The following is a 16,186-nucleotide window of genomic DNA, read 5'->3' as shown; positions in this document are numbered from 1 at the left end:
TTAAATACAACAACTCTATGGGGAAGACCATCCCTTTTGACATTCGAGGAAACCAGTTTCAGGGAATTAAGTAATTTGTCCAAGGCCACCCAGATGCTAAGTGGCAAAACCGGGCATCTAACCAAGGTCTGTCTGACTCTGTGTGCTGAAACCAGTCTGCAATGAGTCTAGATTATCAGAAGACTTCCTACATGAGGTGGGACTTACAGGGTTAAGGAGACTTGAAAGCTGAGGCAGGAGGAGATGGTGATGATCCTGAAACCACCTTAAATTTCAGACTGACACGCAGCCAGAGTCCCAGGACAGATGATGTATGTGAGATGCCTGGTCAGGGGCATTTGAAGCCAACCCTCCTTCTGTCATCCAGAGAAGAGGCTCAGAGAATTCCCGCATGCCCCATCCCTGCAGGGGAGGCCCTGTTTCCCCAGGGAGCGTGGGAGGGTGGCTCTGTCACTGGCTCCCTCCCGGCCATGGAGAAACGCGGGGATTGTGAAAAGGGAGCACACATTGACTTAGGGCCCCACCACTTCCTCCTGGATGACCTTGGATAAGGCACTTAATTTCTGGGTGTGTCTCCTTTTCTTTAGATGCAAACTGGAAATAAAAATATATATGTCAAGGGCTTCCCTGGTGGCGCAGTGGTTGAGAGTCCACCTGCCGATGCAGGGGACACGGGTTCGTGCCCCGGTCTGGGAAGGTCCCACATGCCGCGGAGTGGCTGGGCCCGTGAGCCATGGCCGCTGGGCTTGCGCGTCCAGAGCCTGTGCTCCGCAACGGGAGAGGCCACAACAGTGAGAGGCCCGCGTACGGCAAAATAAATAAATATATAAATAAATAAATATATATATATATAATATATATATATTATATATGTCAAAAGATTATTGTAAAGCTTAATAAAAGGACATACATACACACACACACAAAATGCCAAAGACGCCAAGTGGATGGTAATTGTACAGCCTAAATTTGATGAAAGTTCAGAAATTTGGTCATGATGAGGAGAGACGAAAAAAGGTGGTCAGACTAGGTTGGGAGGTCTCAGGCCCAGCCAGTCATTTGGGGTCATTTGGTTGGCAGGAATGACCCTCCTGAAATCCTCCAAGACAAACAGTGACAAGTTTGAGAGGGACAGCATCGAAATCTTCACAGTGGAGACCCTGGACCTGGGAGATCTGTGGAAAGTCAGGATCGGCCATGACAACACAGGTCTCTGCCTTCCCTCCCTCTTTTCCTGGCTAAGAACGTGAGGACCATGGTCAGGTCCCCGTGGGTGTCTAGGCAAGAATCTGAGGTAGACTTGGATGTCATCTGCCTTCCATAATGACACAGCTTCCTCAGTCCCTCCAGTCTGGTAGAGTCCTGGCTGCACGCAGAGATTCTGGTCTAATTGATCAGGGAGGGGCCAGGACACTGGTGACTTTTAAAGCTTTCCCCAAAACCGCACTCCCAGAAATTTCAGTGGGCAGCCAGATTTGAGAATCCCTGATCAGTGGTCCTCAAATTTGAATGTGTATCAGAGCCACGTTGGGGGGCTTGTTAACACACAGATTTCTGGGCCCCACCCACAGCCTTTGGTTGGAGTAGGTCTGGGGTGGGACCCGAGAGCTTATGTTTCTCACTGGTAATGCTGAGGCTGCTAGGCCGGGGGATCTACTTTGAGAACCACTGATGGAGCCAGTTCTTCCCAGAACCCACTGACACTGCAGCCACACAAAAGCTGTGCCCAAGTTTGTTCTCTCTCAGTAAAGCAGACTCATTTTCTTGGTCTTCAAACCATATCTTCTAAGCCTGAGGAGGCCTTCCTCCTTCCCTCTGGGACTGAGGAACAGGGTCTCTGCCTGGCTTCCATTTCTTTCTTTAAACCTGAGCGCTCATTTTCCCAGGGAGGAGCATCGATCCTTCACTAGTTTCCCTTGCCTTCATGCATCGCACACTGAGGCCAGGGAGCCCAGGGTTTCGCCCCGTCACTGGGTGGAACTATGGAGTCCTCGTTAACACAGGCTCCCTCTGGCATCTCTGGGCTCCCTCTTCGGAGCACCTTCCACCTTGGACAGTGTGCTTGCTCCCCTCCCTCAGACTCTCTGCCTCCTGTCATCTCCTCCCCATGCTCCTTTGCTCTTGCTAATTTCACTGACAGTAGGCTGCAGTGTGATCCACCTTCAGCTGGGTGCAGGGGAATCAGTTCAGTAATGCTGTAAGCAAAAGGGATGGCATGTTCACGGTGGAGCTATAAGCGCCAGCCGTCGAGCAGGGAAGTGTGTTTGGAGTCCCTGAAGTTGTTCACAGAAAACCATCTGTGTAGAGGTCCTTGATGAGTTCTGTGTCTCCTTCCCTCCAGGCAAGGCTCCAGGCTGGTTTTTAGACTGGGTAGAGGTGGACGCCCCATCCCTTGGAAGGTGCATGACATTCCCCTGTGGCCGCTGGTTGGCCAAGAATGAAGACGATGGTGCCATCGTCAGGGACCTCTTCCACGCGGAACTTCAGACAAGGCTGTATACACCATGTAGGAATCTTGCACAGCAAGGCTGGGCCTCCTCCTGCACCCCATTGCTCACCACCCCAACTCAGTCCCGGTCCATCATCCAGTGTTGACCCTTGTCCAGGCACACCTTGGAAATTCCCCTGGCCCTGTGCTGGCTGTGGACAGAGCCCTGGACCCAGGGAAAGGAAATATGGGATGTATTCCACACTGTACCCCAAACTAGCTGGTGACAACAGGCAGAGTGCCTGTGCTTTCAGCCAGTCTGTTGTACTAGCTCTGTGATGGGAGAGGCACGGAGACCCTGGTCTGAGGTGAAAGGAGCTTTCTGTGGGCACTAGGCATGACAAAACACCTCCCCTCACCCTGTGGTTGCTAGGCAACCATGTGAAGGTTCAGGTCCCTGGGTAGCAGCTCCCAGTGAAGGGACCATCTGGGGTGGTGGTGCTCATGAAGAACTTGACCTGCCTGTGTCCTGTTTTCACTTCCCCTCTGACTTTGCCCTCTGTCCCCCACCCTTAGTTGTCCCTTACGAGATCACCCTCTACACCAGTGATGTCTTTGCCGCTGGGACAAACGCCAACATCTTCATCATCATCTATGGCTGCGATGCTGTGTGCACCCAGCAGAAGTACCTGTGCACCAACAAGAGGGAGCAGAAGCTGTTCTTTGAGAGGAAGTCTGCCTCCCGCTTCATAATGGAGGTACCTGGGTCGGCAGGCAGCCGGGGGAGCCAGGACTGGGGGCGGGATGGACCAGAAGACAAGAAGGGGCCCTTTGTCCGGAGTCTGACGTGAGCCTTCCGTCTGATGCGCTGCTGTGAGTGAGGGAGACAGGCAGTTCATCCAACCTCTCTGAGCCTCAGCGCATCTGAGTAGCCAGGAGGACAGTGAACCTGCCCTTCCAGGACCAGTGTCTGAATCAAAGGTGATCATGAGTGCACAGGGCTTAGGGAGCTAGAAGCACAATTCCAGTTCCATTGGGGCCATCTCCAGTGCTACCAACAACAGAGACCCGTGGAGAGAGCCGGCTTCCAGACTTTCTCGTCATATAGTTGTCTCCCGTTCATCTGCTGAGCTATGACCAATCCTCTCATATACACAAAAGCATCCGTATACTCCTCGGCTCCCCCTCAACTCTGGCCTGAGAGTCGTTCGACGGTTACTGTGGATGTATGTCACCACATCCACACCTTGGTATTCTCTGCACTCAGTCCCGTGCCTCCCTGTGCACTCCACCGCGTGCCAGGTGGGGTGGGAGAGACAAGGGAAGAAGAGGACCCAGACTATGCCTGCAAGGGGCTTGCAGTCCAGCTGGGGAACTCCAGATCTCACACGAGGCTAATGAGAGAGTCTGGCGATCATCATAGTAACTGATCCTGGGGGTAGGAAGGCACCATCATAGGGCTTTACCCATATTAACTCACTTAACCCTCATAGCAACTCTGCGCTTTAATCATCCCTGCTTAAATATGGGGAAACTGAGGCACAGAGCGTTTAGTAGCTTACATGAAATCACACAACCAAGGCATAGTGGAAGCAGGATTCAAAGCCAGGAGGACTGGCTCACAATATGTGCTCTTAGCTGCTGTAGTAGACTAGTCCATGGTGATGAGGGCAAACAGCGGGGCTGGCTGAGAGTGCTACAGGTGCTCAGAGATGAGAGAGGGCTCCCTGGAAGTGGTGGTTTTGAGCTGGACCTGAAAGTGGACATAAGCGGGAACAAGGAGGGAAGGATTCCTAGCAAGGGGAACATCATGGCCAGAGGTGGAAGTCAACACAGCAAGTGGCTTGAGGTTTGGCCAGAGGGGATAGGAGGAGAGTGATGCAACTTGGCTAGAGGACGAGATGGAGCAGGACCTAAAGGGGATGACTCTGCAGGACGAGAGATGGGAGCCAGGTAGTGGGGACCTTTTCAGATGTGCCCCTTACTTTCTGGTGGGAAACAAAGTCCAGAGCCCCTTCCTTCTTCCTCGGGCTGTGTCTGCCCTGGGGGACACCCTTTCCCCTCCCCACCTTCTCTGGGAGCAGTCAGCACTTCTGGGAAGTTTGCCACCTTGGTGGAGTTTTGTTTGTTTGTTTGTTTTTTGCAGTGCGCGGGCCTCTCACTGCCGTGGCCTCTCCCATTGCGGAGCACAGGCTCCGGACGCGCAGGCTCAGCGGCCATGGCTCACGGGCCCAGACGCTCCACGGCATGTGGGATCCTCCCGGACCGGGGCACGAACCCATGTCCCCCACATCAGCAGGCGGACTCTCAAACACTGCGCCGCCTTGGTGGAGTTTTTTAACAAGGAAAATTCAAGGGTGATTCATCTATGCACACAGAGCAACACCTCACCCACCCGAGATGTCAAGGCGTGTGTGTCATGCAAGCCTGATGCCGTCAGGGGCCCGAGCTGTGATTACACCTCAGCATGGCTTCTGGGGAGTTTTATTAATGAAGTCCGCCTAATGGGCAGCTATAATTTGCCAGCAATTTGTTGCTATCTTATCTCTTTTCAAATCTCTCTGGGAGCTGCGTGTATGAGAGCTTAGAAACAAATGAGATCGCTTTGTGCCCCTGTCTCTCCATTTCTCTTTTCCAGTTGATCTTCAGATAAGAGGTGGAGCGCTGGTTTGCGAGCCCATAACCCTGGGTTCTGGTTCTGCTCAGCCTCTAACCCATGAGCAAGCCCCATCCTCTCTCCCTGGTCTCATCCTCAGACACACGGATCGGCTGGGAAAATAACAACAATAGCTAATAATTACTGAGCACTTCCCATGTGCCAACCTTGTCCTCAGCACTTGGTGTCCCAAGTCACCATTCCCAGAGTTAGGCTGGCAAACGATTCCATTCGCCAGCTGCCTGGCAGCTCAGCGTCCTTGAGTGCAGATTCTGTGAGCCACGATCTCACCCGTAGCTTCCTGTTTCTCCTGTTGTCAGAGGATAAGGCCCTGTGAAATCACTGGTCTCCGTTTAATGATTCAGAAAGCCCGGGGACTCGTGGGGGACACCACTTCTCTGATGATGCATGGGTGAGCTGGCCAGCGGGGAGTTGGAGCGGAGCTGCAGGGCAGCAGAAGCAATGACAGTTATAGCATCTTGTTAACTCAGGGCGTCTCCAGCAATGTGGCACCATGTTGGTCACTTGGAAGGAGAGAATCACTGACAAGAAGAAGCACGTCTGCGATCTTAGATGTAGGAGTGACCTCGAAGGGTTGCTCTGCCCATGCCTCTGCCTTCAGCTGAGCAATCTTCCTATTTGATAGATGAGGCAGTTGAGACCTGGAAGGTCAAGTGCCTTGTCTAGATCACACAGCTCGTAGGGCTGCAACTGGGAAGGATGGAGGTGGGGTGGGAATAGGGGGAGGTTTCTCAAGCAGGGCTGATGGGCCTTCCCATGGCTGCTGACTGTGGGCCTGTGTGTGTGTGGAGGGTATGCAGTGGTCGGAGCTGTTCTAGTTCATTCCCAGGTCACATCTGTCTAGAGTTATAGAGGCTTTGCATTTGATGAATGACTCACTCACTCATTCAGATGCCACTCACTCATCGGGAGCTCTCATCCATCCTGGAGCCGTCTCTTTGTAGCACTGAGACCTTGATGGAGCAGGCCAGGCAGGTAGCTTTGCACAGCTGCTACCAGGAAACTCAAGTCTGCACACCCTCTTTAACCCCCAACTGCCAAAGCAAAAGGCATGAATTCTGTGGACCAACCATGAGCCAGAGCACCTGGGTAGTACCATATTTCCCTACCCTCTTTTCCCTTTACCCCGACTTCCTTGTTTATATCCACCTGTGATCGCTCAGATCCCCATAGGGCTGAGGCAGGGTGTGAACTGATACCTACAGCACCATTTCAGAAGACAATATGACACATGAGAACTGGGCGAGGCCCTGGAGTGGGACCTGGTGGGATGACGGAGGGCAGCCTGGCAGAGAGAGAGCCGGGGAGACAGGTGCCAGCTGAGTGGCTGCCTTGCCTTGTGTCTGGCCACCTCCCTGCTTCCTTAGAGGGCTCCGAGGGAAGAATCTGGGGATCAGTCACTCCTGGCTGAGTTCCTCCCTTGCATCTTATGCCCATAGGCTCCAGGCAGGAGAGACGGGAGAGCACAGCTCCTGAATTTCAGGGACTCACTGTGGCACGCACGTAATCAGCTCTTTCATTCAAGGGGACGTTCATACATACCTTGGTGGTTAAGGTTCAGCACTGCATGTGAGAGAACACAGCTGACTTTGTCATACCCATTTTTCAAATGAGGAAACAATCATTCTTTCATCCTTCCAGCCAATAGTTATTGAGAATCTAGTTTCTGGGCTTTGGGGATGCAGTGATGAGCAAAACAGATGTGATGCCTACCCTTGTGGCTTTCAGTGGTAGAGAAGAAGGTATCACACCTTCTTTATCACACAGGTAAATGCAAACTTCTGAGAACTGCTGTGGGGGGTGGTTATAGGGTGCTGTCAGACCCTAACATGAAGAGATTTGACTTTCTTAAGGTGGTCAAGGGGGTTCCCTGAAGAAGTGATCCTTGAGCTGAGACCTGAATGATGAGGTTGAACAAACACTGGTTTAGGTAAAGAAGAGAAAAGGGAAGGGGCAGGGGGAGCATGTGCAAAGGCCCTGTGACAAGAGAATGTAGAGTTTGAGGGACTGGAATTTGAGGGATATAGAAGAGGAGTGGCTGGAGATGAAGGGGGCTCTTGGGGGCCAAGGAGAAGGTAAGGGTGGTAAGAGAGGGCATGGGCAGAACTAGAACTCATCTTCTGATACCCCCCAGTCAGTTCTTAAGCCACTGCTAGAAGACAAGGAGCTGGGCTCCACCATGAAAAGGGGGGGGGCAGCCTCCCAGAGCTTGAGTGAACTGAGTTCTGAAGTCTAGGCTGATGTTAAGCTTGCAGGGAGGAAGGGAGGGATGAGCACGGCATATGTAGGGGAGGGCGGGGGCTGGCTTGACTGGACAGGAGGGACATACTGGGAGAAAGTGACCCCAGGAAGTTCAAAGGGACTCAAGGGTGGATGCCCTGGGGAGGCAGGGTTTTGCTGAAGTTGTACTTTCCAGGACCTTTCAGCCAACATCTGGTACATTTTCTCCTTTCCAAAGTTAGAAGATGTGGGAGAAATCATTGAAAAAATTCGGATTGGCCATGATAATACGGGCATAAATCCTGGTTGGCACTGCTCCCACGTGGACATCCGCAGGCTCCTCCCAGATAAAGATGTGAGTTTCTGACTGATCTGTCCTGCTGTTTCTTTTGTTCCTTTTCAGAAGGGATTAAAGACAGATTCTTTGTAAGAAACGGTAGCCTTTTTAAGTTGAGATAAAATCATCTAAGGAAAATTCAGCCAGTTCACTCCGAGTGCAGGAACTAACTCAGGTCCAAGGCAGAATCTTTTAGAACCTGGCTTATGGGTCAAGAAGGAGGGTCTGGGCAACCATGTCTCTGCTCCCCACCCCCAAAGCCATACTACCAGTGAGTGACCAAGTGTGCCCTTCCTGCAACTCAAGGTCGACTCAGAGAAAGAAACCCACCTAACCAACTTGGAAAACATTCCAAAACCATGAAATTCTAAACCTAGGAAGCAGCTGTCAGTCATGGCTGTGGTATGAGCTGGGAGCTGGGAGCAGTTTAAAAAAAACAGAGCTTCTTCCCCTTGCCTGCTGAGTCTGAGTCTCTGGGATGGGGTTCAGATATCTATTTTTAAGTGACTCAGGGAACTCCACCTTCAAGAGCCTACCCCTGACATGGTATGGAAAGTGCTTTAAGTAAGACTGGATCTGCCGGATTTGGGGCAGGCCGGGTGGGTGGGTGGGGGCTCCTCTGTGGCTTTTGTATTATCAGTAGGGCTCCATCACCCCTGTCCTTGGTTGGTCCCCATGAGTGTTGACATGGTGATGAATGACTGAAGTTGGCAGTTTCCACATTAAGGGCTCAGTTTCCTCCTTCCTCCTCACCCCAGGGCACAGAGACCTTGACCTTCCCTTGTGATCGATGGCTTGCCACCTCAGAGGACGACAAGAAGACCATTCGAGAACTGGTCCCTTATGATATCTTCACTGAGAAATACATGAAAGATGGGTCTTTAAGGCAAGTCTACAAGGAAGTGGAAGAGCCTCTGGACAGTAAGTGTGGTGTGATCGCCCTCATCACTGTCAGCAGAGCCCTCCCTTGTAGGGCACCTGCCCTGTGCTGGGCGGAGCCTTTGCACCCAGGAGGTAGAGTCTATAATTACCTTCACTCCATAGACAGGGCAACTGAGGCTCACAGAGGTTACATAACCTGCCGAAGTTCACTCAGCTAATAAAATGGCAGGGCTATTCTTCAAAGGTACTCAGCTATCTCACTCCGAGGTTTGTGCGCAAATCCTTTCCTGGTCTGACGGTGTGATCATACATCCAAATGTGTGCCCTCCTGTGCCTGGACTATACTGGTCCTTGTTCTCTCCCTTGCTTAGTTAATTTGGCTACTAATCTGCAGGGCTTGGTCCTCTCTGCTCTTGCTGGATCCAGCTGTCCCAACCGAGTATGAATCAAATAGCATCCTGGCTTTGTACAGAACTGGAGCTGTGGCGTGTTTGTTCTCAGGGGCTAGGTGCAGCTCTAGTGTCCAAGGTCATGGGTTTCTTTTCTGTATGCGCCAGTTTGCTTGTTCTCATTGATGAGGTTTTTTTCTGCCTGATTTGCCCCAGCCTGACCACACACTTCTTGCTCTCATTCCTTTGCTTTTGAACTACCATGTTCTGGTTCTCTTCTTACCTCTCTGGCCGGCCCCTGAGTGCCGTTCTCCCTTCTCTTGCCGGGTGGTATTGCTCCAGGCTCAGCCCTCAGCCTCAGCTGAGCCTCTGCTGTAGCTCTCACATTTCCTTTAGTCTGAGTTGCCATTTGCTTCAGAGAGAAAAACAAGTGTTGCCTCAATAACGTGCCTTTCCCTACCCATATCCCTTTCTCCAAATTTGCTTTGCTATTGAATCTGGCGGATAATCCCCTTTTCTACTTGGATCCCAGAGGATGCCCAGGAAAGCTGGCCCGGTGGCACACTTTGCTGTTCTGTATTAATAACATGCCACAAACCCACTCTGTGCTGGGTGGTGTTTCTAGGGAAACATCTTTCCACGGAGAGCTGTGTGGCCTTGGTGGGATAGGGAGGGAGGAAGATCCAGGAATAGTAGGATTTGACTGCCTGACCACATTGCTCAGCACCCGGACGCTGAATCGGTTTTCCTAATTCCCAAAGGACTGGAGAGAGTGACGGGGGGTCGGGGGTGGGGAGAAAGGGGCAGGAAGGCCATTTAATCGCAGCCCTGGGGACACAGCACCCCACTCTGGGATGAGGGCTCCTAGAAGAGGTCCCGCCCAGGTGTGAAGCAGGGCTGAGTGCACAGCCAGCAAATGGATGGGGAGAGAAAATGAGGGGGGTGGGGACAGTCGACTGTCGTGTCTAAACCGTGGCAAGATTCCTAATGTTACCTCATGTCAGTATTAGCCAGACAGGCGTGGGAGATGTTGATTCTTTTCGACACGAGAGGATTTGTTTAATGCACACGTGAAATGCTGGCCAGATTTTGAGCTGAGCCGAGCAAGGTGGGGGTGCTGGTTCCTGTCCTTGAGGGGACAGGCCTCTGAGAGCAGTTCTCCCAGTGCGCCAAGGAGGCTTAGCCAGCACAGTGCTGGGTGGGGCGGCAGAGAAGGGAGGGTGGGAAAGGGGACGTAGGGAGGGGGCAGAGTTCAGGATTGGATGTGAGTTTGTGCTCTGTGGTCTAGTCAAGGTGGACATGGGGGTGTGGGTCCAGAGCACAGGAGGGAACTGGGCTGGAGATGCAGCTGCGGGGAACTCACAGAAGTCAACACCCGGAGCAGGCCGGGTAAGAGCTGCGGGAAGTGGACTGTCCTGGGAGACGTGGGCATCCGAGGGTAGGCAGACGATCAGGAACCTATAAAGATGCTCAGGGAGCAGCCAGAGAGGCAGAAGGAGAGCAGGAAAGAATAATGCTCTGGAATCCAAGGGAAAATGAGGGTAATAATAGGAACCGTGTTCTGGGCGTGAGCGTGTTCCACACCAACCGGTAAGAGCAGCTCACATCACCTTACTCTTCTACATTTAATTACATGTGGTTTTGAGCCCACTTGCAAGGGTTGGTAAGAAAGTCCATCTCAGTCACTGCAGGGAGGGGGCATCCCCTTTTCTAGGGTCTTATAAAAATCCGAGGCTCACATCAGGGGCCTGGCCCTTAGTCCAGGTGGGAACAACCTACACCTGTGGTCTCCTGCCGCTCGGTGACACTGCTGCTGCTTGCTCCCCGCCGACATGCAGGTTTCATCTCTCTGGATGGCAGCAATGCTTCTCCATGGACCCTGGCTTTGTCAAAAGACCCTCTCTCTCTTTTTTTTTTTAAAATAAATTTATTTATTTATTTATTTTTGGTTGCTTTGGGTCTTTGTTGCTGCGTGCAGACTTTCTCTAGTTGCGGTGAGCGGGGGCTCCTCTTCATTGCGGTGTGCGGGCTTCTCATTGTGGTGCGCAGGCTTCTCATTGTGGTGGCTTGTCTTTGTTGCGGTGCACGGGCTCTAGGCACGCGGGCTTCAGTAGTTGTGGCTCGCAGGCTCTAGAGCGCAGGCTCAGTAGTTGTGGTGCACAGGCTTAGTTGCTCCATGGCATGTGGGATCTTCCCGGACCAGGGCTCAAACCCGTGTCCCCTGCATTGACAGGCGGATTCTTAACCACTGTGCCACCAGGGAAGCCCAAAAGACCCTCTCTTCAGCCTGGAGGCCTCCTTGCTTCAAGTCCCCAGATAAGCCAGGCAGCTGTCTCCTTATTGGGTCCCTTTGTGCAGGTGAGGGTTTCCTACCACCCATAGGGACTCTCTAACCCTCACCTGCTCCCAGGCTGGGGAAACTGACCTTCTTCCCAGTTGGACCATTTCCGCCTTCACCTCAAAGCCACAACTTTCATCCTTCCCCTTGGGGATAGTCCAGCTAAGTCCCCTCTTCCCTGGCCTGGAACTCTGAAGCCCCTAGGATAAAGGAATATGGAGAGGAGATAAAGAATGCTCAGGCTTCCTAAAAACAAAGCCTGGCCTTTCCCTCCTGGGCTGCGGATTGGGAAAGGGGCTCCTTTGTTCTTCCCTGATGAGTGTAGAGCAGCAAAACAAAAACAAGACAGTGTTTAGTTTCATTTTCCTGAATAACTTTTAATAACTGTCACACCAGTATTTATTGAGCCCTTTCCAAAGGCCATAGGAGATAAAGGAGTGGGTGGCAGTGACTGTGGCTTTGGTGAGGGGGGTTTCCCTGGAGTGCTGGGGGCAGGCTGGTTGAAGAGTAAATGAAAATACGAAAGACACTGAGGGGAAGCTAGTCTTTCAAAAATATTTGATTTTTTCCATAAACCGTTTAGAAGGATCTGGCACTGATACCGGTCACCCTCACATGGGAAGGCACCTTACTGTCAGTGTGTCACGGTAGATAGATTTAGTGACCACGGTGTGCATGTGTGTCAGGCAGTTTTCTGAGTCTTTCCCCCGGAAGCTATAAGCAGCTGGAGGGGTGGATGGTTTGAGGGGGCTGGAAAAGTCTCCATCCCTTGGGTCTCTTAGAGGTAAACTTCCCACTGGTGAAGCCACTCCGACCTGTAGCAGAATGTGTGTAAGGGAACAGACAAAAGGAGGACACTCAGTTCTCCTGGAGTCCCGGGCCACAGCTGAATACCACCTACAAATCCAGTTCCCCCAAACCTAAACAATGCCATCCCTTTCTTCCCTTTGTCTGTCCGGCTGCCCACCCAGTTGTGCTGTACTCGGTGCAGATCTTCACAGGAAACGTTCCCGGGGCAGGGACGGACGCCAAGGTCTACATCACCATCTATGGAGACCTCGGGGACACGGGAGAGCGGTACCTCGGCAAGTCAGAGAACCGCACCAACAAATTCGAGAGAGGAACGGTAGGCGGAGCCCGCCGAGTTACCCCGCCCCTCTCCTCCCTGTCGCGTTATCATTATGGGGGGTGGGGATGAAAGGGGCCAGCTCTTTTTGTCTTGGAACTTTGCGGGATGTCATGCACCCTTATGTGGGCATTTGCCCCCCACAGAGTCTGCTCCCCTTCTCTCAGCCTACGCAGGGTCCTGCATGTGGAGTAGGGGTGGGGCTTGAGCAAGTGGAGTAGGGGTGGGGCTTTGAGGACTGGGTTGTCTTCAAAGAATCCAGCTCACTGCAGTGGTTCACGAGCATGGAGTGGTGAGCACCTGCAGAGTGGCGGTGTTGCCCGGACAGCAGCTTGAACTAGGGGTCTGGAGGCCTCGTTCTGCCATCCACTCCTTACATGGCTGAGCACCTCTGGCCTCAGTTTCCTCATCTGTGAAATAAGGAGGCTGATGTGAATCAGCTAAACTGTTGTGCAGAGTCCTGGGCAGCACCGAGGCTGGGCAGCACGGGAGCCACAGAAGTGTAGGGGCAGCAGACGGGCAGCCACTCCTCCCGCACAGGTCCACTCTGACCCAGCCTATCTATTGGAGGGCCAAGAAAGCCCTCTATTAAGCAAGGGGCTCTGTGGCTACGGAAAAGCCTTGAAAACCACCCCACTGGATGGTGTCCAAGACCCTGCCAGCTCTGACCTAACAGTGGTTTTACAAAAAAGAAGATATCCGACCAAACTTGCCTTCCCACCAGCTTGGCCTCCCTCTCCCCGCCAGAGCTCCCCTCTCTGGAAGGTGCCCCTGCCGCCTTCCCCCTCCATTCACTGAACCCCCCCAGACCAGGCTACAGCTGTGGGGATGAGAGCAAGGTGATTGGCTCTAACTGAGTCTGCGGCCCTCCCTGTGGAGTGCCTGGGGAGATTCCCGCATCAACCAGCGGGTGTTTATCAGGGGTCTCCTTAAGCCCGACCCCCAGCCAGGCATGACCTTTAGTGCTGAGACATTCGCAACTTGGTGAGGAGGAAAGTAGCTCTGGGCCAAGCAGGTGTCACTAAGCAGGTCTGCAGCTGGCGGGTAACCCCAGGAGCCAGACCCCCTGGAAGGAGCCCCAGCCTGACCTCCAGGTCTGGGAGGAGTCAGGCCCCAGGGCTGCCTTTGCTCTATCATCCAAATATGAACCCATTACCTTTAGCTTTGGTTTACTGCTTCTGGAATGGGAATAGCTACTTAGACCCCTGAACTGAAAAACTGAACAAGAGATAGAAGAGCACTTTGTATCAGGGAGAAAAAATTTATAACACACACACACAATATAGTTGTTTGCCACACTTAGACAAGGCAGCTAATAGGAGGTCTATTCATTTTGGAAAAACAGAATAACAAAGAGGTCAAGTGACTCATGTGGTGTGCCTGACTCTGAAGTAGGGACGTTATGATCAGGCTGACTCACATATGCTGCTCTGGCACGTGGCCATGCCATGCGGCGCAGGCGTGCCCAGACCTGCGGCTGGGGCCAGATCACGTGCGTTCAGCTCCTGTCTCTGACACTGACTAGCTGTGTGATCCTGGGCAAGTTCCCTAGCATCTCTGTGCCTCAGTTTCCTCCACCATAAAATAAGTTCACTGAATTAAAACATGTGACGTGCCTAGAACCATGCCTGGCATGAAGTTAGCTCCTTGTTAGTGCTGGCTGTTGTTGAGGCTTGGGAGAGCCCACCTTTCCTGTAGCTCATCACAGTGCCTGGAAAATGCACCATCAGACAGCAGTGTGAGCCATGTGGATGAAAGGTCGCTCGTTCGTGGCTAAATCCACAGGGCCTAGCAGAGTAGGCGCATAAATATTTTTTGAGTGAATAAATGAATGAAGGTATAAATGAAGGTGATGCAATCCATTCTCCTCTGTATTTAGATTCAGATTTTTTTCTCTCTTAGCAATTATGACATTACAAGAAAAGTCTCTGCCTCATCCCTTTCTCTTCCTTCCCTCCTGTGTTGATGTCCCACTGGGGGAGCTGCAGCTACTTCTGGCTCAGTCACTGATGAGTTAGGACTTTAAGTTCACTGCTGAGCATCTAAAAGCTTCCACTTCTCTACTTATTTGCTCCAGAATCTAGGAGTCACCTGGACACCCCTCTCCCTATCAGCACTCCCTTCCCACCCATATCCAATCAATCTTGGAGAGTCGTGGAGAGGATCTCTTCTAAATAACTCTCAGATCAGCCCGGTCAACTTTGTCACTACTCAGCCCTTCCTTATTGCACCTTGTTTAGTGAGCCAGTCTCGTCTCCCTGCTCCAGGCCCCTGAAATCTGATCCATCCTCCAGCTGTCCCCAATTAACCCTTCCAAAGGTGGCCGACTCACTCCCTCACTTCAACCTGTCAAGCTCCCCACCGATCCCAGATCTGGTCTGAGCCTTTCATGGGATTCACAAACCTTCACTGCCTGCCCAGCCAGCCTGCATAGAATGTCCCCCTGGGCCCCAGTTTCCAGAATGCTCCATACTTTCTTCTGTCTCCACTTTTTCCCAAGCCTTTTCTCTGCATCTGTGCACATACGCACATAGGAAATACAGAGTGCTGCTCTGTGGTTTTAACTTTTTACATAAAAGGCATCATCCTATATGCGTGCTTTTTGCATGCAATGGAGTATCTTCGAAATCTATGTGTCCGGAGAGTCAAACACAGATATTGTCGTCTTGTTCTTTGTAACCACTGCACACATAACATTCCACACACGACATTGCCATGGTTATTTACCATTCCCTAAGCACTGTGGACACCAAGGTGGGTCCCAATTTTCCACTGTAAAAAGATATCCTGCAATAAGCATCCTTGTGCACGTATGAAGGTGTCCCCCCAGGACAGATGCAAAGTGGAATTGCTGTGTCGTAAGGTGTACCCATTTTTGCTCTAATGGACTCAGCCACTTGCCAGTGCCCCAAGGCCTGCACAGGCCCACACCCGCCATCAGCATCACACCATCCACCTGCACTTTCCTCAGCCCGCAGCCTGACCTGCCCTGGCTGCCTAGAAGGCCCAGCCCCCCAACTTCAGCGTAATGCCTCCACCTGGCAAGTCTTGCCAGCCCTGCCCCTAGTCCTCGCGCAGGTGGCTGTTCCCACCACCTGGGCTGTCCTGAAGAGGAGCCCAGCATGTCCTATCATCCCTGGGTTCCCAGCACTCAGCACAGTGACTTAGCATATCTTTCAGAAGGGAAGTGGGTGTCATTCAGGGTCACCTCTCCCTCTTCCCCCTCCCCAGGCTCCTGCCAGCTGTGTTTTGACCCCACTTCTAGAACTCCACATGTCACTGAGCAATCCTAAAGGAATGCAAGCACCCAAGAGTGCAATGTCACATCACTAAAGATATAATCAGGGACACAGAGAAGGGCCAATGTCACACCCCTGACAAAATCCCTCATGAACCCACAGTCCAGGTGATAGGCCCTGTGCTCTCCCCAGCCTGGCCTCCGCCACAGCCTCTCCCCTCTCTGCCTGCACTCCTGCAGCCTGACCTGGCTCCTCCAGCTGCCAGCTTCCCCTGGGAATTTCAAGCCTCCTCTCATTATTCAGAAAGATTTCACCTCTTCCATAGCTCTTACCGTCCAGCCTCCCACCTGACCTCAAGCCAATACTCAGCATAACTAAGGATGTCCAGGTACCAGGCTGAGCACCCCACTCACACAGCTCGTCAGGGTCCATATTCCAAACACCCACAGGGCTTATCCCAAGAGGAGCCGGACTGCAAAACGGGGCCATTGTGGAAGCGAGGCCTTGGAATACCAAACTCTGCGTTAGGGATTTGGGCCTGGAAGGCTCC

At 52.4% G+C, this 16,186-nt stretch overlaps 1 protein-coding gene across 6 annotated transcripts in view; it reads left to right on the top strand.

Moving 5' to 3' along the window:
• LOXHD1 (lipoxygenase homology PLAT domains 1) overlaps positions 1–16,186 on the top strand; it is a 190,696-nt gene that overhangs the window by 106,180 nt on the left and 68,330 nt on the right. For 5 of the 6 annotated variants that reach the window (XM_060310521.1, XM_060310523.1, XM_060310524.1 and 2 more), the window contains 6 exons: positions 1,081–1,209; positions 2,342–2,506; positions 3,005–3,186; positions 7,564–7,680; positions 8,421–8,583; positions 12,243–12,397. In XM_060310521.1, coding sequence (XP_060166504.1) covers positions 1,081–1,209; positions 2,342–2,506; positions 3,005–3,186; positions 7,564–7,680; positions 8,421–8,583; positions 12,243–12,397 — 911 coding nt within the window. The remainder of the gene's footprint in view (positions 1–1,080; positions 1,210–2,341; positions 2,507–3,004; positions 3,187–7,563; positions 7,681–8,420; positions 8,584–12,242; positions 12,398–16,186) is intronic. The other variant, XM_060310522.1, reaches the window with a different exon arrangement.

Source organism: Globicephala melas, chromosome 13 (genome assembly GCF_963455315.2).
Source record: "Globicephala melas chromosome 13, mGloMel1.2, whole genome shotgun sequence".
In the NCBI taxonomy this organism is placed as follows: Eukaryota; Metazoa; Chordata; class Mammalia; order Artiodactyla; family Delphinidae; genus Globicephala; species Globicephala melas.
This window is presented reverse-complemented; position numbering and strand designations above follow the sequence as displayed.